Genomic DNA, 24,657 nt, shown 5'->3' on the forward strand with positions numbered 1-24,657 from the left:
TTGTTGAAATGGAGAGGGTTAGGTTTTCTAGGTAGGCGGGGGAACCTGATTGGCCTTATTTGTAATGACCACTGAAGTAGATAATGATATAACAAAAAAGTTATTATCAGTTATACTTTAAAGTGCCAACCACGTTTTTTGTCATTTGTTCTGTTTCCAGCTAAGAGGTCGTGCACCATCAATTCGACCACTGGAACTTTGGTGCAGCGAGAATCCAGTTTCTGGGTGGAATGCACCTTTATCTGCAAGTGCAAGAGTTCTATACTATCCATATACAAGTACGGTATGGACGATATACCACAGCGGAAGGACTACCCATACAAACAACCTATGGAGGTTCACGTGGAGAATACAACGAAGAACATAACACCCAGCTGTGAGTGTAAGAGCTGTGGACACGACCTTGATCCCTGTGGAATGGACATCAAGACTGGATGTGAGTATAGAATGATCTATTTAAAGGGCGGCTAAGTGGCGCAGTGGGCAAGGCGCTCGCCACTAACGCAGGAGATGCTGGGTTCGAGCCCAGCTCTCTGCGTTGCTTCCGGCTTGGCTGGTCGTTCATACTAATACAATTGGCAGTATTAGGGGGTGGGAAAGCCGGTGGGTGGGGATCGGACGTTGTGGACAGCGACTCCTACAGGACGGCTGCCTCCTCGTGTACCGGAGGGGACACGTGATGCAAGGCTTCGTCCACATTGCAGCCGACCAGTGGGAGGCATGGTCTAACAACGTTCGAGACAGGGGAGGGTAGAATTGGATAATACGAAATTGGGATGGGAGAAAAATTGAAAATGGGGAGAAAAAGTAGAAGAAAAAAATGATCTATTTAACGGAGGGGAAATAACAGCTAACAGTGTGCATTTGCAGTGTTAAAGGTGCTGTAAGTGGTCTACATGTTAAAATAGTATCAGTGACAGCCATCACTGATATAGAGTGTTTGGTCAGTAACATGGGTCTCCCAGTCCCTCCACTCTGCAGTAAACGGAAAATACATAATATCTGGTATCCCGTTCTCACTTTATCCAATCAGGAGAGATAACTCCACACTGCAAAAATAAGAAATAAAAACAAATATGTGCTTGAAACAAGTAAAATAATCTGCCCGGAAATTTGTCTTGGCAGGATTTCTTAGAAATAAGTAAAAATATATAGGGTTCTCTCTCCTGTTTGGATAAAGTGGGAAGGGATACCAGAAACGGTACTTTCTGTTTACAGCAGAGCAGAGGGACTTGGAGACCCATGTTACCGAACAAACACTCAGTAGTGGCTGTAGGAATGTAGAACTATTTAACACTTATTTGAACAGAAAATACCACTTACAGCACCTTTAAGTTGTACTGGGAATGGAGATCCATAGAACGAGTCCCCAGGAGAGTGCACGTCATAGAAGGAGTCCCCAGGAGAGTGCACGTCAAAGGGCCATAAAAGAAAGATTCTCTTACCGGTCACTGGGTGTCACAGCTAGTTGGTTAGTGGTTTCAGAGGGATGCAACTGTGAATCAATGCTGAAGTAAGAGTTGAAATTTAAAGAAAGAAAGAAAGAAAGAAAGAAAGAAAGAAAGAAAGAAAGAAAGAAAGAAAGAAAGAAAGAAAGAAAGAAAGAAAGAAAGAAAGAAAGAAAGAAAGAAAGAAAGAAAGAAAGAAAGAAAGAAAGAAAGAAAGAAAGAAAGAAAGAAAGAAAGAAAGAAAGAAAGAAACGTCTGCTGTTGGGTCTAACACATGGCGGACCCTAGTTTGAAAATAGAAAGTTATTCATTTGTAGTGTTTTATCAGGGTGCGAGATGCATACTTAAAGCACAGCCTATGTTTTTAAATCTGTTTATCTGACCTGATTGTTAGTCTTAAAGGGATAGTTCAGTTTCTTTTTTATTTATTTTTTTACTCTAGCCCTATTTCTTAGTTAACAATGGTTGATTGATAGATTTCATTCCAATCCATGCTGTTATATTTCGTATGGCATCGCTCCCGCTCTGAGCCTTACGAGATACTCTATATCGCCTGTGATACCTAATGTATCTCCCATGAACAAAAACACATGCACCCCACCTGTATGGGGCCCCGCCCCTTATGGTGGTACCACCCATATAATCATGACTCTGGTCATGACACACCCTTCCTCTATTTTCGTCCCAGCGTACTGGATGCTATGCACCATGCGAGCTAGCGGATTGAAAAGATTAAGGAAGATTAATAATGTTGAGGGCTTACCGGAGGATTGTGTTTCCCTGGATTCTCCGGAGCTTGTTTCGACGACGCAGACCTGTGCTGGTGGTTCCTCGGCTGACGGCGACGGACCGAGGAGCAGCGTACAAGGTTTGGCTATCGGGTCGGCTTGTACAAAGGTGAGGTCTGTGTCAGTAGGCGTCGATGTCGGTGTTGGTCGTGCTGTGGAGTATGTTTCGGCACCAGGGCCGGGGCGGCTTGGCGATCGTTCCACTGTAGTGGGCGATGTCTTGGCGATCCTGGAACATGCTGTTGACGCTAATGCTACTGCTACTGCTAATGCTAATGCTACTGCTGCTTCTTCTGCTGACGCTGATGTTGACGCTGGAATGTCTAATAATCCCCGCCGCGGGATTCCGCTTTTCCCTCCTCTTGCCACCTTCATTGATGAAGGTCAGTCGGTGGTGGGTGTGGGGGGGTTCGCTGAGCTCTATTTACCTTTTTTGCGGGTGAAGGGGCTGACGACGGGGTGCAGCCCGGGGGTACCTTGGCTAAGTAGCCAGGTAGCTTCTTTGTTGTGCCCAGGCGGGGATGAACGACGTTCCGCCCGGCCGTTGCTTGATAGCATGTCGGCTCGGAGGGTGGCAGTATGGACGGATGAGTGGTATACTGCTGCAGGATGGCATTTAGCGGCGGCCAGTGTTGTGGCTCAGCTGGCTACTTTCCTATCCAAGATGGCGTCGGGTTGTAGGTCTTTGAGTCCAACCGACACTATGAACGTGATTCATGTTTGTGGTGTTATAGAGATCTTGACTCAGTCGCAAGCTATAACTGCGGGGAGGATTCGGATGCTATCGACTTTGGTTGTTAGGCATCTTTGGTTGGAGCAGTCTCCTCTTGGGGAAGAGGATAGGTTTTCTCTCCTCACGACTCCTTTTTCCACAGATAGTCTTTTTGGGCGTTCTGTGGAGGCGCAGGCGGTTTTTGATTCGGGTCCTACACCGCCTCACGCTGTGCAGCCAGGGGTGGGAGCACGGTCTCGTCAACGACTGTGGCGAGATCCTCGACAGGCGGCCATGTTTCCCCCGCCAGTGGTGCCCTGGTTGGAGAATCGACAGGGTTTCGCAAGGCCGACAGTCTTGGCGGCCGAGGGATCGGCCATTTTTGATGATTTCGGGGTTGGTAAACCACCCCGTCGTCATTTTGCCGCGAGCAGCCCGCTCCCCGTTCGGTCCTCTCTCTGGTATCCCCAGAAGCGGGGCTTTGAGCGTTCTCCTTTGGCTGCGGGCCGCGAACCTTCTTTGAAGCGTATGCGGCCCCATTCTTCACTTCTCATGGAGACAGGGGCTGACACCCAGTTGATGGCTGAGCCTGGGTCTGTCCGTGAGAATGTTCCGTCGTCGCGTGGTTCCTACACCGCAGGTTGTGGGTGGGTGGAACCTGGTGTTGCAGCTGCCACTAGCTTCAGTGGTCAGCAGGGGGACTCTGTGCCTCTTCTGTTGAATGCTCAGCAGGGGTTACCCCGGCTTCGCCCTCGCCAGGCGGGGTATCGCGCTGTTGCCTCCCACTCCCGTCAAACCGGCAGTGGTCTGCAAAGGAGAGGCTGGCGTGATTTGAGTGGTAGTAATATCACTGCAGGGCTTCGGCGTGTAGGAGCCCATGGGGTCCTCAGGCCTTGCGTGTCTGGCTGCGGAACGGCTCCTCAGCGTGTGCTGGAGGGGTGTTCAGGGGGTGAGTGTGTGTCCACAAGTTTGATGACCGCTCCTCCCGTATCAAACCGGCCCTTTCTGTCGGGGTCCCCCCTTGGGTGCTTTGCACGACGGGGGGGACCGGGCCAATTATCTGCTGTTCCTTGCGGCCCAGCGTCAGTTGACGGCGGGGGCGCTGTGGGATTATATTCACATATGGCGACGGGAATGTCCCTTGAATCGGTGGATGAGGAGAACGTTAGAGGCGGGGCTGGTTTTGCAGTTTGCGCGGCCCCATCCTCCGTTCTCAGGTTTGGTGCCGACCCTGTTGTCAGGGTCGGGCGCGGTGACAGCCCTGGCCGACGAGATTCGATCTCTGTTGGCGAAGCAGGCCGTCGTTGTGGTCCCGAGAGAGGACGCAATGTCAGGCGTCTACTCCCGTTATTTTCTGGTGCCCAAGAAGACTGGGGGGGTCAGACCTATACTGAATCTGTCCATGTTCAATCGGTTGATTGTAGTGAGACCATTCAGGATGTTGACCGTCCGACTCCTTCTGCTTGCTGTCAGGAGGGGGGACTGGTTCACCTCCATAGACCTGAAGGATGCGTATTTTCACATACCCATTTTCCCTCCTCACAGGAAGTTCCTACGGTTCCTGTTTCAGGGCGTAGCGTACGAGTACCACAGAATGCCGTTCGGTTATTCTCTGGCTCCCCGCACATTCACCAAGTGCGTGGCGGCTGCTCTGGGGCCTTTACGTCGTCGGGGGATACGAGTTTTGTTCTATCTCGACGACATTCTGCTCCTCAGCCGTTCAGAGGAGGTTGCCAGGTCTCATACTCGACTGGTGGTGGAATTCCTCACCAGCCTGGGTTTTGCTGTGAATTGGAAGAAGAGTACCCCTCTTCCCAGTCAACAGGTGGAGTACTTGGGCTTGACATTGAGGTCGAAGCCCATGCTTGCGACCCTCTCGGAGCAGCGTCGGGGGGATCTCCGTCACGCGCTCGGGGGTTTCCGTCTGGGAGGGACGGTTACGGCGCTGCAGGTGATGCGTCTGCTGGGCCTTATGTCGGCGGCCCACACGGTGGTTCCTCTTGGCCTCCTCTTTATGAGGCGGATACAGAGGTGGTTTCTCTCTTTGAGAATAGATCCGGTGTGGGGCAAAGGGAGACGGTTGACGGTTCCTTTGTCGATATGGGGGGATCTCGCCCACTGGGGGAGGCTGGGTATCCTCTCCGCTGGGGTCCCCATGGGCAGCAGAGGCTCCCACGTCACGGTTTTCACCGACGCCTCTCTCACAGGTTGGGGAGGGGCGTTTCGGACCCACGCAGTGGGGGGCAGCTGGACGGGTCATGCCGACCCGGCTGTCCTGCATATCAATGTGTTGGAGTTGAAGGCGGTCCTCCTGGTCCTCAAACGGCTCGGCCACCTGGTGGTAGGCCAGCATGTTTTGATCAGGACGGACAATGTGACGGCGGCGGCGTATATCAACAGGCAGGGTGGGACTCGTTCCGCCCGCCTGCTCCGGGTGGCGCGCGAACTGTTGCTATGGGCATCCCGCAGGCTGTGCAGTCTGCGGGCGCTCCACGTTCCTGGTACGGAAAATGTGGCGGCGGATATAATGTCTCGGGGCGGTCCTCGTCACGACGAGTGGGAACTCCGCCCCGACATAGTCAGACAGATCTGGGATCGGTTCGGGGAGGCCTCGGTAGATCTGTTTGCGTGCCGACGTTCTCACAAGTGCCCCTTGTGGTTCTCGCTCAGTCGAGCGGATCATCCCCCCTTGGGGGTGGATGCCTTCTCGACCTTTCCGTGGCCGCCCGGTCTTCTGTACGCCTTCCCTCCTGTACAGCTGTTGAGTCAGCTGTTGGAGCGGATACGGAGGGAGCGCAGGACGGTGATCCTGGTCGCGCCGGACCGGGGCACGTCAGTGTGGTTCCCGGTCTTAATCCAGCTTCTGGTCGCTCCTCCTTGGGTCATTCCGTGGTCAGCGACGGCCCTCTCGCAGCGCAACGGAGTGCTTGTCCAGCCTCCGGTGTTGGGTCAACGCCTGGTGGTGTGGCTGGTGGGAGGGTGAGTCTGGAGAGGATGGATCCCGCAGTGGTTGATACCATCCGGTGTGCGCATGCTCCCTCCACTGTCGCGGTTTACGCGGGCAGGTGGCGTGCGTTCCAAGAATGGTGTAAGGGGGGGGGCTGGGACCCAGTCTCCTGCCCCCTGGATGCTGTTCTGGGTTATCTCCAGTCTCTCCTTGATAGTCTGTCGGCTTCGACAGTGAGGGTATATGCAGCAGCTATATCCTCCTATCATGAGGGATTTGAGGGGAATGTCTTGTTCAGCCACCCTCTTGTGAAGCGTTTCCTGCTTGGCGCTCGACGCGTTAAGCCGGTGCAACGCTCCTTGGCTCCGACTTGGGATCTTCAATTGGTCCTCGGTCGGTTGTCCTTGGCCCCGTTTGAGCCGCTCGAGCAGGCGCCGTTGGGACGGCTGTCTTTCAAGACCGCGTTCCTGCTGGCTGTCACTTCCGCTAAACGCGTGGGTGAGCTCTGTGCTCTCTCGGTACGTCCAGAGTGCCTGTCTTTTCGGACCGATTGCGGTGCCACTCTGCGACCTAATCCTGCTTTCGTGCCTAAGAATATCCGGAGTTCCTTCCGCTCCCGGGATATTGTGGTTCAGGCTTTTCGTCCTCCTCCTCACACTAGTGAGTTAGATGCGGGCCTTCACCTGTCATGTCCAGTCCGTGCTTTGGGGTTTTACCTCAGCCGTACTCAGGACTTCAGGGTTACCGATCAGCTTTTTGTCTGTTACGGTGGGGCTCGTGCTGGTAAGGCACTGTCGAAGCAGCGCCTGTCCCATTGGTTGTGCGAGGGTATTGCCCTCTGCTACACGTTGGCTGGGCAGGATCCCCCTGGGGGCGTCAGGGCGCACTCCACTCGTGGGGTGGCTGCCTCTGCCGCTCTCCTGGGTGGGGCCTCGGTGGAGGACATCTGTGCTGCGGCTTCATGGTCCTCACCGGGCCCCTTTGTAAGGTTTTACCTCATGGACATGACCGGGGGTTCTGTCTCCCAGGCGGTTCTGGGGTCTGTGGCCTTTCCTGCTTCCCGTCCTTTGGTCGGGTAGCGGGAGTGTATGGGTATGGGCCGCAGTGTGTTGAGTCACACGTGGTTCCGCCTGTACGGTGTGTTCAAGGGGTTCTGGCTCCCTCTTGTTCGCATTCAGGTGGAGTTGACTGCGCCCCCCCTTCGTTAGGAAGGATGGGGTGACAGGGCTCCCCGCACCCCTTGATGTGGGCTTACGGGTCCTCAGGGGGTACATCTGTCGGGTCTCGCACCCGCTCTTCCCCATTATCTCGTAAGGCTCAGAGCGGGAGCGATGCCATACGAAATATAACGATAGGTTATGTAGATAACCTAGTTATATTAGTATAGGCTAAGCTCCCGCTCTGCGCGCCCTGAGTTCCCTCTTGAGGGATCTTTTCCTGGGACGGGTTTTTGGCGAGGAAGGGTGTGTCATGACCAGAGTCATGATTATATGGGTGGTACCACCATAAGGGGCGGGGCCCCATACAGGTGGGGTGCATGTGTTTTTGTTCGTGGGAGATACATTAGGTATCACAGGCGATATAGAGTATCTCGTAAGGCTCAGAGCGGGAGCTTAGCCTATACTAATATAACTAGGTTATCTACATAACCTATCGTTCCTCATACTAGCTCTGTATAGTTAGCCACAAACCAATGCAACGTCAAATTTACTTTGTGTGCACTGTGGAGTAAATTGTGGAGCGAGCGTCAGCTTGTACAGACAGGCCCTCGACCCCATTGGGGGACCCTGATGGAAGCAAGACAAACGTCCTTCTCAGGTCTGCATCCCCTTAACAATTGTATGTATTGAGCCGTACTGTATTGTACCCATTCTGCAATCTGTTAAATAAAGTTTTCATTCATTCATTCATTCATTGACCTCACAATGGTTTGTGGCCAACTAGCCTGAGAGTTAGTACAAGGAACACAGCATGGATTGTGCTGAGAAAGGACACTACCAATCAACATCATCATTGGTATGTAGCAAATAGGGCTAGGGGTTCCAAAATAAATCAGAATCCCTTTAAGCTCTCTGTACAGCAACTCTATTTCACCCCATTCCTCTTTGCCTTAGACCTACCAGCTACTCCTGAAAACATCAACTGCACCCAGGAAGTCACAAATAGTGAACCGGGAGTTGTGACTTGTACATGGAATAGAGGAAGGGATACTTACCTTCAAAATACTTCAAAGCTGTGGTAAGTTTGAAAGAGAAAGAAGAATCACACAGTTTCATAGCACTTTGGGAAGGCGGTAACAACGTTATTAGTACTTTACAACCTGATCAACTGTATTAAGTGCATCCACGTCACTTGATGTAGCTAGATAATACTATTGTACAACCTATAAAACCTTTTGCCACATGAAACCTATGCCTCATATGTTCCAGGGTGAGAACTACATCTGGAAACCACACCAATGTGCCTGGGCTCTACGCAGGCTCCCCCAAGGGATCCGACAGGCTAATTCTCTCTGCTAATTTCACTGTGTCCAGTTCGGTCCAGGTGATCTCCGTGTGGGTCAATGCCAGCAACAAACTAGGCTCTGAAGTGTCCGCCACTCTCAACTTCACACTCTGTGACATTGGTATGACAGCTACATATCACCAATCATCCTTGAAGCACCTACACAATTGTCCTGATTTAAGGTGTAGCAATGCTTTGCCAGTTCCCATGGTATAATGTTACATTGTGATATGTTTATGACAACTATTGGCAACTGTGCAGTATTTAATTTATGGTCGTTTCTAGAAGGTTGCACGGCATGGGCCAGGCAGAGTGATGTTATATGATTCACATTTGGGGAAAAAATAAGAAAAAAGTCACACACTCATCTCCACTTGCTGTGAGAAGTATTTAAAGGAACACCCCAACATTATGGGAAACCGTCTTCTCCAGAGAAGATAGATACCAATTTCCTAGGTTGAGTGTGGTGATGATCGAAAGGCGGCAAATTAAACTTTCAAACAATGTATTGGTTGATCAGCGAAAAATGCAGCCCGGAGCCTGCAAACGAGCGCAAAGTACCGCAAAGTGCGGCACTTTGATCTGCATTTTTTGCAGATCAACCAATACATTGTTTGAAACTTGAATTTGCCGCCTTTCGATCGTCACCACACTCAACCTATTGCGTGCTTCGGGTCTCGAGTTACAAGACAAAATATCCAGCGAGCATCATTTGACAAGAAAGTAGAAAGATGAACGCAAGCTAGCCTAGTTTAGCACAAATTAATGGAAGCAGATGCGGATCAGCTAGCCTAGCTGTTGGCCAAAAATACCTCTCCCTAGTTTTCAGCCAGGCTAGCTGAATGTTATAGCTGCTCTTTTGTAAAAAATTTAAAATAAAAAAAAATGTAAACTGTCTTGATCTTAGTATCACCCTATCCTCTTGCTCTGTTGCGACAGTGATGCCGTCTCCTCCTGTGCTCGCCCAGGCAGAGTGCTCCTCCTGGGGCTGTGACATTCAGGTGGCACAGGCCCAGAAGACTCATCACCTGGAGATCCAATACAGAACAGAACAACAGGCATGGCTGACCCACCGGGATCCACGTTCCGTAAGTACTGCCTGTTTTATGTCATCCATCCTGTTGAACCTTTTTTTGCAATGGAAAGTTAGTAATTACCAATACAACATTGCAACCGCTGGAGACCATCTGTCAGGAGGGCTGACACTTCCTAGTCAATTGGCTAGTCAATGAATGAATACATTTCTTAGTCAACCTATAGTTTGTTACTCAATTGACCTAAACAAAGTTTGTGATTGGAGGATCAAGAAAAGAGGGCAGGGCTTGAGATAGGTCAATTGATTTAGTTGGTGTTTTTTTTTATTCCATGCTGAGTTAGTTATTTCACAAGGTAGATTTGACTTAAGGAGCTTTCAGATAACTGCCTTTTGTGCTGCAAAGCTGCTGGAACTATACAACCTTTTAACGTTTTGCGTCCTACCGGTGGGACGTTTTGCACTCGCGTGCACTTCGCGGCACTTTGCGTTCGTCTGCCGGCTCCGGGCTGCATTTTTCACCAATACATTGTTTGAAAGTTGAATTTGCCGCCTTTCGATCGTCACCTATTGCGTGCTTCGGGTCTCGAGTTACAAGACAAAATATCCAGCAAGCGTCATTTGACAAGCCATTCCGATGAGTGACCATGTCTGGTTGTAAACGGTCCTGAACTGACCAGTCACCGCTGATGGCGAAAATGATTGACCACCGTTGTAGCCAAGCAGTGTCTGCTACGAAAGCGATCCCAGACGAGCGCTGATTGCAACAAGAAGGGGGCAGAAGAAGACCAACAAGTTCTTTGTTTTGACTCGTGCGCCTGAATGAATGGAAGTGGACGGCCATTTTGGATAATCACGCTGAATTATTGCGGTATACACATTACAAAAACCTTTGTTAAACACTCATTTTCTGTGGGATTCTTATAAAATTTGGACCTGTACTACATAAGACTTCAGGCTATAGAACCGTTGTGTTTTCCAGTTCCTACATGTCAGCTGGAACCCCAAAACAGGCATCTGGCAACAAGTCAATACAAAAGTAAGGAGCAAATATTTTATTTCAGTGTGTTCAAGTTTCAAGTTCAAGTTTGTTTATTATTTTCATAATAAAACACAGAATACTTTATGATGAAATGCTTGTTTTTGTATGAGTCCCTGAGATTGTGCTACATACAGTAAACAATAAAAAAAGTTATTAAGAAAAGTAAGTAAAAAGTAAGTAAAGGAATGTTCAGTCAATATACATATACAGGGTGCTCAAGTAGCACACCATGTACTGCGCTGCGTCGCAACACGGCCGTCCCGGGTTCGACTCCCGGACCCGGCGACCTTTGCAGAATGTCTTCCCCCCGTCTATCTCCCGTTCTTCCTCTCTCTCTCTCTCTCTCTACCGGACTGCCCGGTAGTGAGAAGATGCCAATAAAAACCTACCAAAAACATATTTAAAATGAGATGAGGTACAAAACTTAGGGTAAGGTGCAAATGAGGTATGAATGTAGTGCAAATCCCTTTAATAATAGATACATATAAAGTGTGTTAAAGTGAGTAAAGTGAGTGGTAAGGTGAGTGTTTGTTTAAAGTGAGTGTGTACATGTGGATGTGTGAGCAGTGAGTATAGATGATGGGTTGTTACATAGTGTCATTGTCATTGAGCATCCTGATGGCCTGGGGATAGAAGCTCCTTCTGAGTCTCTCTGTACTGGCCATGAGACTCCGGTAGCGCTTGCCTGACCGCAGCAGTTCAAAGAGGCAGTTGTTTGGGTGACTAGAGTCTTTGATTCATCTCTTAGCCTTGGCTTGGTTCAAACTTCTGTTTCTCTAATAGATACAGCACTCAAAATTATTTATCTTTAATGATAAGTCTTTATGTGTAAGAAACTTCAGAATGTTACCTTTCAAAAGAGACCAGACTCATGCATGTGATATAAGTATAAAGTATAATAGATCGCAAATTACTTTGGGTATGCAATCGTCAGGCGTTTTATGCTAAATGTGGGATAATCTTAAGGGGTTAAGGCAAAAGCGCTCTGAAACTAAATGCAATGTGACTTTTAAAATGTTCTACAGTTGACATGAAATATGAACTGGTGACAACCAAAATGACTTAATATTGCAGGCTAACATCTCTGTTGAACAACTGTGAGTTGAGGGTGGAGATAAATAATCTGAAATGTATATTGCGCAAATTGCTTATGTTTTAGCAAAAATGTATATGGTGCAGTGTGATTGTTATGATATAGATGTATTATGTTGTGTATGGATAACAGGTGTATTGTAACTCGCAGGTCTGGCAGACAGCTCCAACAGGTGTCCAGTCCATATCTTCTCTGGAGCCCTACAGGTTGTATGATTTCAGAGCCAGAACCAAATTCAGTACTGGGCTTTGGAGCCAGTGGAGTGCAAACATCTCAAACTGGACTCAAGAGGAAGGTAAGCAATTTTGGACCAAGTCCAGAAAATTGTTGTTGTTGTTTCAGAGAGAGAGAGAGAGAGAGAGAGAGAGAGAGAGAGAGAGAGAGAGAGAGAGAGAGAGAGAGAGAGAGAGAGAGAGAGAGAGAGAGAGAGAGAGAGAGAGAGAGAGACTGATGCCATGCACAATCCTGATGTATTTTTTAGCAACTGGGGGCAGCTTGTGTGTTGTTAATATCTTGCAATTGCATTCGACTGCTTGGAATTGCAAAACGTTAGTGCTGTGCCAGAGTGGAAGAAAGTCGCTACTGCGCATGTGTCCCACAAAATGTCCTTGCCAGATCGTCCTTGAGTGAGAAGTAGCAGTGGAGAGATGAATGATACTGAAAATATTATTTATGATACAGATGGTGTGAAGATAAGCATCTTACCGTCATCTGTAAACACATATGTAAACCGTCATGATGTAGGTGAATATTCTCTTTAGATTTGAACAGATCTGTAAGCAGATTTCTGTTTCAAATACTAGTAAAGATAGAGCATGCAGAGAGAGAGCTAGAGATAGAAATAACAGGGAAGGAATGGGGGAACATATGCGAGGTGCAACATTCAACAACAGGATCGAGGATATGGAAAGAGTTTGGATGGAAAAACATAATCAGATTCTTTATAACCCCAGAGCTGAAGGGAAAATATGCACCAACACAAAGAGCATGCTGGAGGATGTGTGGGAAGGAGGGGGCAAACCACACGCACATATTCTGGGGATGTCAGAAGCTGAAGGGGTATTGGGAGGAGATAGGGGAGGCAATGATCAGAATATTAGGATACGGGTTACCACAAACAGGACTGGTGCTTTACTTAGGAGACCTGACACACGAGGGAATACAAGGGGGGGACAAATATTTAATAAAGATAATGTTGATAGCGGCCAGAAAAGCAATAACGAGACTGTGGTACAAGGAAGACCCACCGACAATAGCACAATGGGTAGGAATAGTGGAAGAGATACAGGATATGGAGAGGATAACACACATGCTGAGGTTACAGGAAGAGAAATTTGGAGAAAGATGGGGAAAGTGGGAGGATTACAAGGGGAACGAAAACGACATCACAGAGGAAGAACCAAATACACCACAAGAGGGCGAAGGGTAAAGGAGGAAAGAGGTTCAAAGAGGGTCTCTGAACCCATGTCACACACTTAATGTTTTCTAATTTTATTTTTGTTTAAGGTATGACAATTGTTTTATGTTTTTTATTTGCTTAAGTCAGTATTTTTTATTTTTCGTCTTTTGGGTATTACATTTTTTTCTTTATTATTTATGTCTGTTTAATAGTGTTGTTGAGGTTATTGTATATGTCGTGTTGTTTGTCTATAAATGTTTAATAAAAATCTAAGTTTAAAAAAAAAGATAGATAGAGCATGCACATCCAAAAAGCTTTACACAGATGCTGGACAGAAGGAATGCATGAAACATAGACAATAAGATGTCTGCACATTGAGTTGAGAAGGTATGAGAAGATATCCTGAGTATGGACATTACCTGGTGACCTTTCCTTTTATCATACATCTACTACCTTATGCTGTGCGTCTTTGTGTTGGCGCTTAATTTTGGTGGGAAAAGTCCCCCCGACCCCACTTCCCATGTTAGATGCTAGAAGCTAGTTGCTATGGAGACAGGAGTTATTTTTTGTGTTTAATATGTATTCAAAGGCATGACATGTTAAGATATTGGGAAAAGATGTCATTACATTTTTTAGGGAATGTAACATGGTAACAATTCATAAGCCAAAACCCAGGCATACTAACTTAACAATTATCGGTTTCTTGGAATTATTAGTCATGGCTGTCGGAGGCTATCTGTCTTTCAGATAAAAATGGAACTGAGCAGAGAACGGGATGTCTATCCCTTTCAAAGGACGACATTAAAGATAAATAGTAACACAATGAATTGTGTCCGTAAAACAACATCGTTGCCAACATCATTCCGATTTAATTAGCTCAAATACTTTCTCAACATTGACACAAGTTGATTTCTGTTTATTCCTTTAGGATATCCTATGAAGTCAAAACATACTAAAAACATGAAGTGAAATGTGATGATCATTAGCAACCTGTGAATGATTATTATTGTTTTACAGCCCCAGCCAAAGAGCTGGACGTGTGGTGTTCTGGACTCTCCATTATTACTGTACACTGGAATGTAAGCCTCTTCAAACATCTCAGTTCAACGCACGCACACGCACGCAGACACGCACGCGCACACACACACACACACACACACACACACACACACACACACACACACACAGTCTCATTAGAGGCACTAAGAAATTACACTTCCTCTCTTCACAGATTGCTATGAGTGAGCATGGTTCATGCATATTGTGAAAGATGGCGTGAGATAATGCACGTAGCACTAATGTATTGTGTGAGAAAGTTTTTGCCACTACGTTATGCATTGTTTCACTTTCCTTCCTGCCCCTGTCCCTCTCTCTGTGTCTGTGGTCACGTAGTGATGGAGCCGTAGTCACACCTTCTGGTCTGGCTGCTCTGCTAGTATTTGCGGCACTAAAGGTCAACTCTCAACCCCCTGCCCTTCCCCCAGATCTCACACTGAAAGTAGGAGAAGTAACTGAAACCCAGACCTGACACGTGTGAGTTTCAGTTTACAAGAAAAGAAGAGCTGCCTGAGTCTAATTCATAGAAAGACCAAAAAGCCAGAGAGACACTTGCACCAGAAAGAATGGTGGAACGAACTCCCCACCACAGTCAGGACAGCTGATACTCCACTATGTATACTCCGATATAATACTATGCCACTATTCTTACATACTACCTATCTTGCTAATAGTCTATACTACTATGCACTCTATAAGCTCAATACTATTTGACGAACAATGCCACTGACCCTCAGCTATACCCCTCCAGGTGACATGTTGTTCACAATCTGTAAGTCGCTTTGGATAAAAGTGTCAGCTAAATGATTGATTGATTGATTGATTGATTGAAAACTTTATTAACAGATTGCAGAATGGGTACAATACAGTAAGCTCAATACTAACAACTGCTAAGAGGATGAAGACCAGAAAAATACTTTTGTCTTGTTTACATAAGGGTCCTCCATTTTCAATTCATCAAGACATTTATGACATACAAGACATACAAATATACGGTGTATGAAAAAGAGATCATAAAAAAATATACATCCGAAGGGGAAGAAACTGTACATTGGAGGGGGTTGGGTGGGGGGGGGGGGTATTTTGACATTTACCGGGGCCAGTTTCTAATTGCAGCCACCCGTAGGTGCTCTTTGAGAGCGGTTTTGAAGGAGGGTAGGGATTCACATTCCTTTACGGCTGTGGGTAGGGCGTTCCACATTATTGTGGCATAATTGCGAAACGTGTTTAGTCCCTTGTTTGAGCCGAATCTGGGTTGAACGTGATTTGTGGAACTCCCTCTGGTGTTGTGGTCGTGGACTTCACTGACCTTTGGGAAGTATTTCGACAGGTACATGGGTATCTTAGTGGTGTAGTGTATCTTGTACACTAAGACCAAAAGCTGCAAGAAAACGGTAAATGTCTGGCATCAATGGTTGCCAAATACTTACTGTCAAAGTACAGTAAAATCAAATAAATTTACAGATTACAAACTTTATTTAATGGTTAATATTTTTATAAAAAGTAATTTACTGTATTTTTATGGCATTTACACTTAAAGTAGAAAAACAAAAGTAATCTGTAAAATAATACAGTGAATTTCCTGTGAAAAAACATAAATTGTTTACAGTGTAGACCAGGCACATTGCAAGTTGCTGTACTCTGTCGTCTACTCTAAACCATCCTAGATTGTCAAAATGGGCAGGGGTAAGGTGGGTTTTAGGAGTAAGGCCAAGCAGTAGTCTGACCTGTTTGTTTTGTGATGTTTGTAGCCTTGTTTTTAGGGCCTTTGAGATGCTTTGGTACCATGAGGTGCAAGCATAGTCATAGTACCCTTAAATGAGTGCTCCTGTTAGAGTCTTCAAGGTATTCTTATTTACCAGAGAGGAGTTCCATGACTAAATTGTAAATTGTAAATATTTGTATCTTATAAGGACCACTCATAAGTACAACCCCTTGATGACAGGGGCCCATCTCCCATAAGCTGTACCCTTATGCAGTATGGACATTATACAGTATGGACACGTTGGAAGCAATAAATAGTAGTTAATCCCCTTTGTTTTACAATCTTTACTTTTATGTTCTATGAGATTTGTGTGCCTTGTGTGAATTCCGCTCTTGAGGATGAACACGTTTCAGGATAGTTTCAGATGTCTAGGGTAGTGGAGTTCCCAGTTTACTTAGGAAAACATTTCTGCAAGACTAACTGATGATTCCTCTGGTTGCAGAAGCTGAATGACTCCAATGCAAGAGGGAAGATTGTAGAGTACATACTCGAAGTTCGTGATACCAGGACAGGAAGGAAATCCACTGAGAGCATCTCTGCGGCTGACAATCATTCTTCGGTTCATTCCTGTGCCCCCTGTGAGGTCACTGTGTTTGCTCGGAACTCCAGAGGGCTCTCCCCTCCTGCCATCATCCTACTCCCACGTACAGCAGGTAAAACATCTACTCCCACGTTCAGCAGGTAAACAATATACACTCACTCCCATCACCAAGCGAAAAGTAAGATGTTATTATTATACAAACACTGACTGAATAGACTTTATTATTGTTATTTTGTTGTAAAAACCCTTTCAAGGGAGATACAGTCATCTACTCTCTGTTCACAGCTCAGCCCCCTCGGGATGTGAGTGTAGATGTGCTGAGCAACCACAGTGTCTCCATCTCCTGGAGAGAGCCTGAAACTACACAGTTGCACACTGGATACTTGGTCGAGTGGTATCCTGTAGGCCAGCAGGGGGAGGAGCTGAGGTGGCTCAGACTGGGCCCTAATGAGAACCATGTCATCATCACAGGTATGTATACTGGTCATAGCACCACACTTTAGACTACCCACCCACATACACTTTAGACTCCACATGTACACTGTAGACTCCACACATATACCGTAGACTCCACATGTACACTGTAGACTCCACACATATACCGTAGACTCCACACGTACACTGTAGTCTCCACACATACACTGTAGACTCCACACATACATGCTCAATATTTAAAAATGACTCTGAATGCAGATGGACCGTTAGAATTCCAAGCTCATGATGCCACACAGGCTCATTTCTTTGGCATTTGATTCTATTTTCCGCCCCTCATCTCTTTTTCTTGACAAGTCACTTTGTCAAAACACTTGTCTTTTGTATCCTAACCCCCTTTTGGTCTGTTTCTCTACATCTCCTCTGCAGACAACATTGAGCCATTCCGGTGCTACGAGGGGGCAGTCTATGTGTTCTATGGGGAGTCTTTGGGGAAGGCTGGGTTTGAGAGAGTCAGCACTTGGGAATCAGGTAAGAGCTAAGAGGAGCAGAATGGTGTCTGTGATTATGAACATGGATTATGGAAATCTATTTAATATTCGTTCAAAAGCATACACATACGTTTTGTTGAATTCAACTATGTGTGCAGTACTAGTAAATAAAGTAATTTTCTCACAGGGATAATACAGTTCTTATCTAATCTAGGTGTGGATGCAGCCAGGAGGCAATTAACAGTTTATTAAGTCTTGATATTCACAGCCAATTCAGGATTGGGATCAGTGGGCTATGAGCAATATTTTGTTTGTAAATATTGTTACAAATGAATAATGTTGAATGCATTGTTGTTGGAGTCTTACACTTCCTCTCCACACTCAGTGTAATTGGCTCAGACTGTGCTGATTGCCTTAATAAGTTCTCAAGCAATGATGAGCAATTACCAAACCCCTCCTTTGTTCCAGACCACAAACGGATCTGTGCAATTTACTGCACAACACATCTTTTTACCTGTTTGTCTAATGTCCACCATGGCCTCCTGCCCCCTGGTTGCACAGTAGCAACACACACTCTCAGTCTTTAATCCTTTTTCATTCATATTTTTATTAGAAGTTAGGCACGAAATCAGTGTCAGTTCACTGTATGTACATATCTAGCTTATTCAGGTGCACATGGAATGACTACTTTCCAGCATCAACACAGGATAATTTGTCTTGCCGACTTCCTTAAATTTCTTATTTTTTTTTAAAACATACACATAAAAAACAGACATCGGAATTTTAAGAAGAACATTTTTGAATAATAAAATATTAAAAGGAACATGGCACATAATCTCGCTTTTGTAAACAAAGAATATAAAAGCCCTTAATAGTAAGAGAGAAATAGAAAAGGAAGTGGAGAAGGAAAGGTAGAAAGAGAGAAGAGAGAGAGGGGGGCTCAATCATTCAGTGAGTGGGAATTTAGAGTTAAAAATGTCAGGAAAGGGTCCCATTTATTTTGGAATGTATTTAGATTATCTCTGGTAGAATATCTGATTCTTTCTCATTTTAAAAAGGACATTACTTCTCTCAGCCATTGGGTACTAGAGGGTTGTTTAGTAGACTTCCACCAAGATGGCATCTCACTATTAAGAAGGTAAAAGCCAAAACCTCTAATTGTCTGAGCCGTGCATACCGTCTTCTGGAACCCCAAAGATAGCAGTATGTGGAGAAATATTTACAGAGATTGTGAATATTTTGGACAGTGTGTCAAATAATTTTGTCCATAGGTTAACCAAGAGCGGACATGAATAAAACATTATGGGTTAAATTACAGGGTGAGGAATGATATTTGTCACAACTATCTGTCACATTAGGATATATTTGTGACAGTTTAGCTTTGGAATAATGAATTCTAAATAGTACCTTCAATTGTATAAAAGTGAGACGTGCACAGGTTGAGCTTGTGTGAAAAGTACTTAGGGCAGCATCCCACCAATTGTCATCGAATGTCAGTCCAAGTTCGGCCTCCCAGGCCTCCCTGGTTCTATTATTGGGGGTATCATCTATAGACAGATCGGCAAAACAACTGAAGATATCATATTTATACAGATTTCTTTTATATTTTAGACCCTTGTCATGCCAGATTGAAAAACCTGATTCCGAAAAGTGACGGTTAACTGTTTCTCTGTTATGAACTTATGATGCTGCAAAGAAAACCTGTCTATGTCTCACAGGCTTCACAGTTACGAACATCTCTTTACACCCTAACCAACTGTCTGTCAACTTGGTCTGTAGCTCCAAAAGAAGGTCCATCAATCCATCTGCGCGATCAGGTGATACATGGGGACAGAGTGACGGTGACCTGGGAGGAGTTTCCAAGGAAACTAAGCTTCGGATGTGTCAGCAATTATAGCATCTATATCAGAAACAATGACAAGAGCTTTTCCTACCGTAAGTATAATATTTTGTCAGAAATGCTTACTGTACTAACACTATTTGGCGTTAGGGATGCACTTATACCGTTACTGGTATCTGATATTGGGCCGATACCAGGCTAAAATGGGGTACTGATATCCAATTGACCATATTCACACAGCGGCCATTTTGCTCTTATGTCATGCTCAGCTTGGGTTCCAACAGGTTAGAAAGGAACCCGGTTCAGGACTCTGTATTGGTAGAGGCAGTGACAAAGTGGTATGGGTGTTTTGGCTCTGTAGACCTTTGGTTTACTTGACTTGAGAACCACCTCATACACTGAAGTTATGGCAGTTTGTAATGTGTAGTATTTGTGGGATGTGAGTAATCATAGTAATTGATTAGCTATTTTGAGATTATAAGTACGACTGACTTGAGAAATGGCTACTTTAACTTGTTCGTATGAACTTTGTGTTCCAGACGGTATACAAGCTACAAAAACCACACACATCATTGAGGAGGACTTGTCTCCAGCACAATACAGCCTGTGGATGACCGCCTGGACTACCAAAGGAGAGGGCCCAGCTGGAAAAATTGTCATAATTAGCAGTAAGGCTCTTTCAATGTAATTAGCTGTATATAGAATAGAATAGAAATACTTTATTTATCCAGAGGGACATTCGGCACTACAGATCGCTCACAGTAAACATTTAGGTAGTCAAAAACAAGTCACAAATAAGAATACAAAATAAAAAATGTCATTGTGATCATTGATCACTATAACTAGTCTGACATAAAATATAAACATACAAGTTTACAGAGTAACTTGACTGTTATTAATTTTATTTCTTTTGCCGAATAATTACATAGAATTATAGCTGATGCAGCATCTTGGTAACTCAGCTAAGCTAAGACGCATACTATGTCATCGCAATGTCCTGGCTTCAAAACCTTTGTTGCCTGTCATCCGCTCTCTCCCTCCCTATCACTGTACTCTCACATAAAGCAGAAATGCGGTAAAATACATGTAAAAAGAAACAAAGACACACTATGTGATAGACACAAAGCTTACACAGAGTGCATTGCTTGTGAGCCGCCACTAGGGACAAAGTGGCCATAACTGAATGAGTGAGTTAGTGACTTTGCAGATGGAAATGCTTTGCATCTTAAACATGTTTTAAATAAATATTGTTGATTGCTGATGGTCTCCTCGCATGTCATCACTGTTTCAGAGGAGCATCAAACATCAAACCTTGTGGTCGTCACATTTGTACTGCTCTCCCTGATCTTCCTGGTTGTGTTCCTGTGCCATACAGCCATACAGCAGAGGTAATGGGGCTTAATGGCAAAACAAGCCTAAAAGTGAATTAATACTAACCCTACTGTAGGCACGTTGAGTAGCAGTGATTGACTTCTGTTTCATTATTCAATTGACTTCTAGCTCTGTGGTTTGTGTTCTGTTCTTTTGCAACACATTTGATGAACAGTCAAGTTTAGTGAGAAGGAAATTGCAGCAGCATCCATGTTAAAGCCTGTATTAAAGGAGATAGTTAAAAGAAAGGAATACGATATTTACACACATTGTGACATAGATCCAAACGCACACACAAGGCAAAGGTGAGAACAGTTTGTAGTCTGGTAGAAAAGTGACAGTAGAACCTGACATTAAAAATACTGTAACAGTGAATAGCATCTGTTGCCATATGAATGTTGCTAGGACACCATTTATCAATGTCCTCTCCTTCAACTCTCTTTCTCTTTCTCTCTCCTACTAGATTCTGCATGTTTTCCCCCTTCCTCATGCCAGATGTACCAGATCCTGCCAACAGCAAATGGGCGAGGAACTGTGCCAAAGAGAAGGTTATTTATAGTTTATAACACTATCTATAACGTTTGACTTTGAATAATTTTTGTTTGTAAATTTTTATCACACTATACAAATTACATTCTTACTACACATAACTTAACGTAGCTTTCAACAAAGGCTCTGATTTCGTACTCAGAATGTTTAGTTCTCAAAATTCTCACATGTGATAGAACACCTGAAAGGGTTAACAGTTGTTACACTCAGCCTTGTTGTCTCTAACAGTTGTTACTCTCAGCCTTGTTGTCTCTAACAGTTGTTACACTCAGCCTTGTTGTCTCTAACAGTTGTTACTCTCAGCCTTGTTGTCTCTAACAGTTGTTACTCTCAGCCTTGTTGTCTCTAACAGTTGTTACTCTCAGCCTTGTTGTCTCTAACAGTTGTTACACTCAGCCTTGTTGTCTCTAACAGTTGTTACACTCAGCCTTGTTGTCTCTAACAGTTGTTACTCTCAGCCTTGTTGTCTCTAACAGTTGTTACACTCAGCCTTGTTGTCTCTAACAGTTGTTACTCTCAGCCTTGTTGTCTCTAACAGTTGTTACTCTCAGCCTTGTTGTCTCTAACAGTTGTTACACTCAGCCTTGTTGTCTCTAACAGTTGTTACTTTCAGCCTTGTTGTCTCTAACAGTTGTTACTCTCAGCCTTGTTGTCTCTAACAGTTGTTACTCTCAGCCTTGTTGTCTCTAACAGTTGTTACACTCAGCCTTGTTGTCTCTAACAGGTGTTACACTCAGCCTTGTTGTCTCTAACAGTTGTTACTCTCAGCCTTGTTGTCTCTAACAGTTGTTACACTCAGCCTTGTTGTCTCTAACAGTTGTTACTCTCAGCCTTGTTGTCTCTAACAGTTGTTACACTCAGCCTTGTTGTCTCTAACAGTTGTTACTCTCAGCCTTGTTGTCTCTAACAGTTGTTACTCTCAGCCTTGTTGTCTCTAACAGTTGTTACACTCAGCCTTGTTGTCTCTAACAGTTGTTACTCTCAGCCTTGTTGTCTCTAACAGGTGTTACTCTCAGCCTTGTTGTCTCTAACAGTTGTTACTCTCAGCCTTGTTGTCTCTAACAGTTGTTACACTCAGCCTTGTTGTCTCTAACAGTTGTTACACTCAGCCTTGTTGTCTCTAACAGGTGTTACTCTCAGCCTTGTTGTCTCTAACAGGTGTTACTCTCAGCCTTGTTGTCTCTAACAGTTGTTACACTCAGCCTTGTTGTCTCTAACAGTTGTTACTCTCAGCCTTGTTGTCTCTAACAGTTGTTACTCTCAGCCTTGTTGTCTCTAACAGGTGTTACTCTCAGCCTTGTTGTCTCTAACAGTTGTTACTCTCAGCCTTGTTGTCTCTAACAGTTGTTACTCTCAGCCTTGTTGTCTCTAACAGTTGTTACACTAAGCCTTGTTGTCTCTAACAGTTGTTACACTCAGCCTTGTTGTCTTTAACAGTTGTTACACTCAGCCTTGTTGTCTCTAACAGGGCAAGATGAGCCTCCAGCTCCACCAGAGCGACTCTAGCCTGAGTGAGGAAGATGAGGAGGAGCCCGTCACTGTGGAGGTGCAGGAGCTGCACAAGGAGAGCAGTGGCACCTCCACACACCTCCTTCTCCAGCCCAATTTGACCCCAGTCACGTGTCTGTACCCTCAGATCTCCTACATCAAGAGCCTCTCCCATGAGTCGAACAGCTCTCAGGACACGAACACGACTATGGACTACATCTCGACACATGGGCCGGGAAAGACTATGGACTACATCTCGACACATGGGCCGGGAAATGGAATAGAGGAAGAGGAGGATGAGTTTGAGGAACAATGTATGAGTGTTCTGGGTTTCGTCCCCAGCTATAATGTCTTCATGGACCCTCTGGTGTTTGGTGGGAGGTTGACACTGGATGCTGTCAAAATCGACTGCAGTGAATTCTTAGGGAATGGCTAGAACCTGTCAAATGGTGGAACCCTAAAACTGGAGTTTCTACTGAGGGCCTGACTAAATTAACCAGGTGGAACCCTAAAACTGTTGTTTCTACTGAGGGCATAACTAAATTAAGCAGGTGGAACCCTAAAACTGGAGTTTATACTGAGGGCCTGACTAAGTTAACCAGGTGGAACCCTAAAACTGGTTTTTACTGAGGGCCTAACTAAATTAACAAGGTGGAACCCTAAAACTGGAGTTTCTACTGAGGGCCTGACTAAATTAACCAGCTGGAACCCTAAAACTGGAGTTTCTACTGAGGGCCTGACTAAATGAATGCTGAAACAAGACTTTTGATCTCATGAGAAGTCTTAAGATACACCACTACTACAACTAAATTAACCAGGCGGAACCCTAAAACTGGTTTTTACTGAGGGCCTAACTAAATTAACCAGGTGGAACCCTAAAGCTGGAGTTTCTACTGAGGGCCCGCCTGACTAAATTAACCAGCTGGAACCCTAAAACTGGAGTTTCTACTGAGGGCCTGACTAAATTAACCAGGTGGAACCCTAAAACTGGAGTTTCTACTGAGGGCCCGCCTGACTAAATTAACCAGCTGGAACCCTAAAACTGGAGTTTCTACTGAGGGCCTGACTAATTTAACCAGGTGGAACCCTAAAACTGGAGTTTCTACTGAGGGCCTGACTAAATTAACCAGGTGGAACCCTAAAACTGGAGTTTCTACTGAGGGCCTAACTAAATTAACCAGGTGGAACCCTAAAGCTGGAGTTTCTACTGAGGGCCTAACTAAATTAACCAGGTGGAACCCTAAAGCTGGAGTTTCTACTGAGGGCCTGACTAAATTAACCAGGTGGAACCCTAAAACTGGAGTTTCTACTGAGGGCCTAACTAAATTAACCAGGTGGAACCCTAAAGCTGGAGTTTCTACTGAGGGCCCGCCTGACTAAATGAACCAGCTGGAACCCTAAAACTGGAGTTTCTACTGAGGTCCTGACTAAATTAACCAGGTGGAACCCTAAAACTGGTTTCTACTGAGGGCTTGACTAAATTAACCAGGTGGAACCCTAAAACTGGTTTCTACTGAGGGCCTGACTAAATTAACCAGGTGGACAGATCGGCGTTGGCCTTGGAGGAGGCCATGAACTCACAATTTGGCTTCATGCTGAAACAATACTTTTGAGTATTGTATATGGATTGAATACCTACCTTACCTCTAAACTCCCAAGGACAAGAATGCCATCTAGCTGCAGTGACTGTACTACTTTTATTGCATTACAAGTACAATCTCATGAGAAGTCTTAAGATACACCACTACTACATCCAAAGTAAACACAGCCTTTCCAATACACAAGCCAGCATGTTACTGTACTGTCCTACTCCGGCCTCAGCATGCTATCCTGTTATTCTCAGGTGTGGTCATGTCCTGACAAATTAAATGCCTTGGAGGATATGCTATCACCTATTTGCGATGGAGCAAGCTCAAGCCCCACCCTCTTTTCTCGACGCTCCAATCACAAGTTAGGGAATAGTCACCTTCTAATGCATTTGTTGGCTTTGTACATTATGAACAAAGGTCCCCCCCCCCCCCCCCCCCATCAGCATCTGAATCAGGGAAATGTGTCAATAACCAGTGATGAGTTAATTGATCCTGTATTTGGCAGCACCAAGAGAAACAAACAAGAGCAACACGGGGTATAAATAAATGTTGCCTCGTATGTGGGCTG

General features: G+C 45.3%; 1 protein-coding gene across 1 annotated transcript; it reads left to right on the top strand.

The window, feature by feature from the left end:
- Positions 1–285: 285 nt before the first annotated feature.
- il12rb2 (interleukin 12 receptor, beta 2a) lies at positions 286–23,421 on the top strand (the record flags this gene model as incomplete). Its single annotated transcript, XM_084308421.1, has 11 exons — positions 286–436; positions 8,375–8,521; positions 9,340–9,488; positions 11,719–11,863; positions 13,985–14,046; positions 16,231–16,441; positions 16,615–16,800; positions 17,191–17,292; positions 20,468–20,480; positions 20,927–21,011; positions 22,481–23,421. 11 exons carry the CDS (start codon positions 286–288, stop codon positions 22,934–22,936), a joined length of 1,707 nt encoding a protein of 568 aa, XP_084164547.1. The 3' UTR covers positions 22,937–23,421.
- Positions 23,422–24,657: the final 1,236 nt, after the last annotated feature.

This window comes from Notolepis coatsorum, assembly GCF_963971535.1.
Source record: "Notolepis coatsorum genome assembly, chromosome: 2".
Taxonomy (NCBI): Eukaryota; Metazoa; Chordata; class Actinopteri; order Aulopiformes; family Paralepididae; genus Notolepis; species Notolepis coatsorum.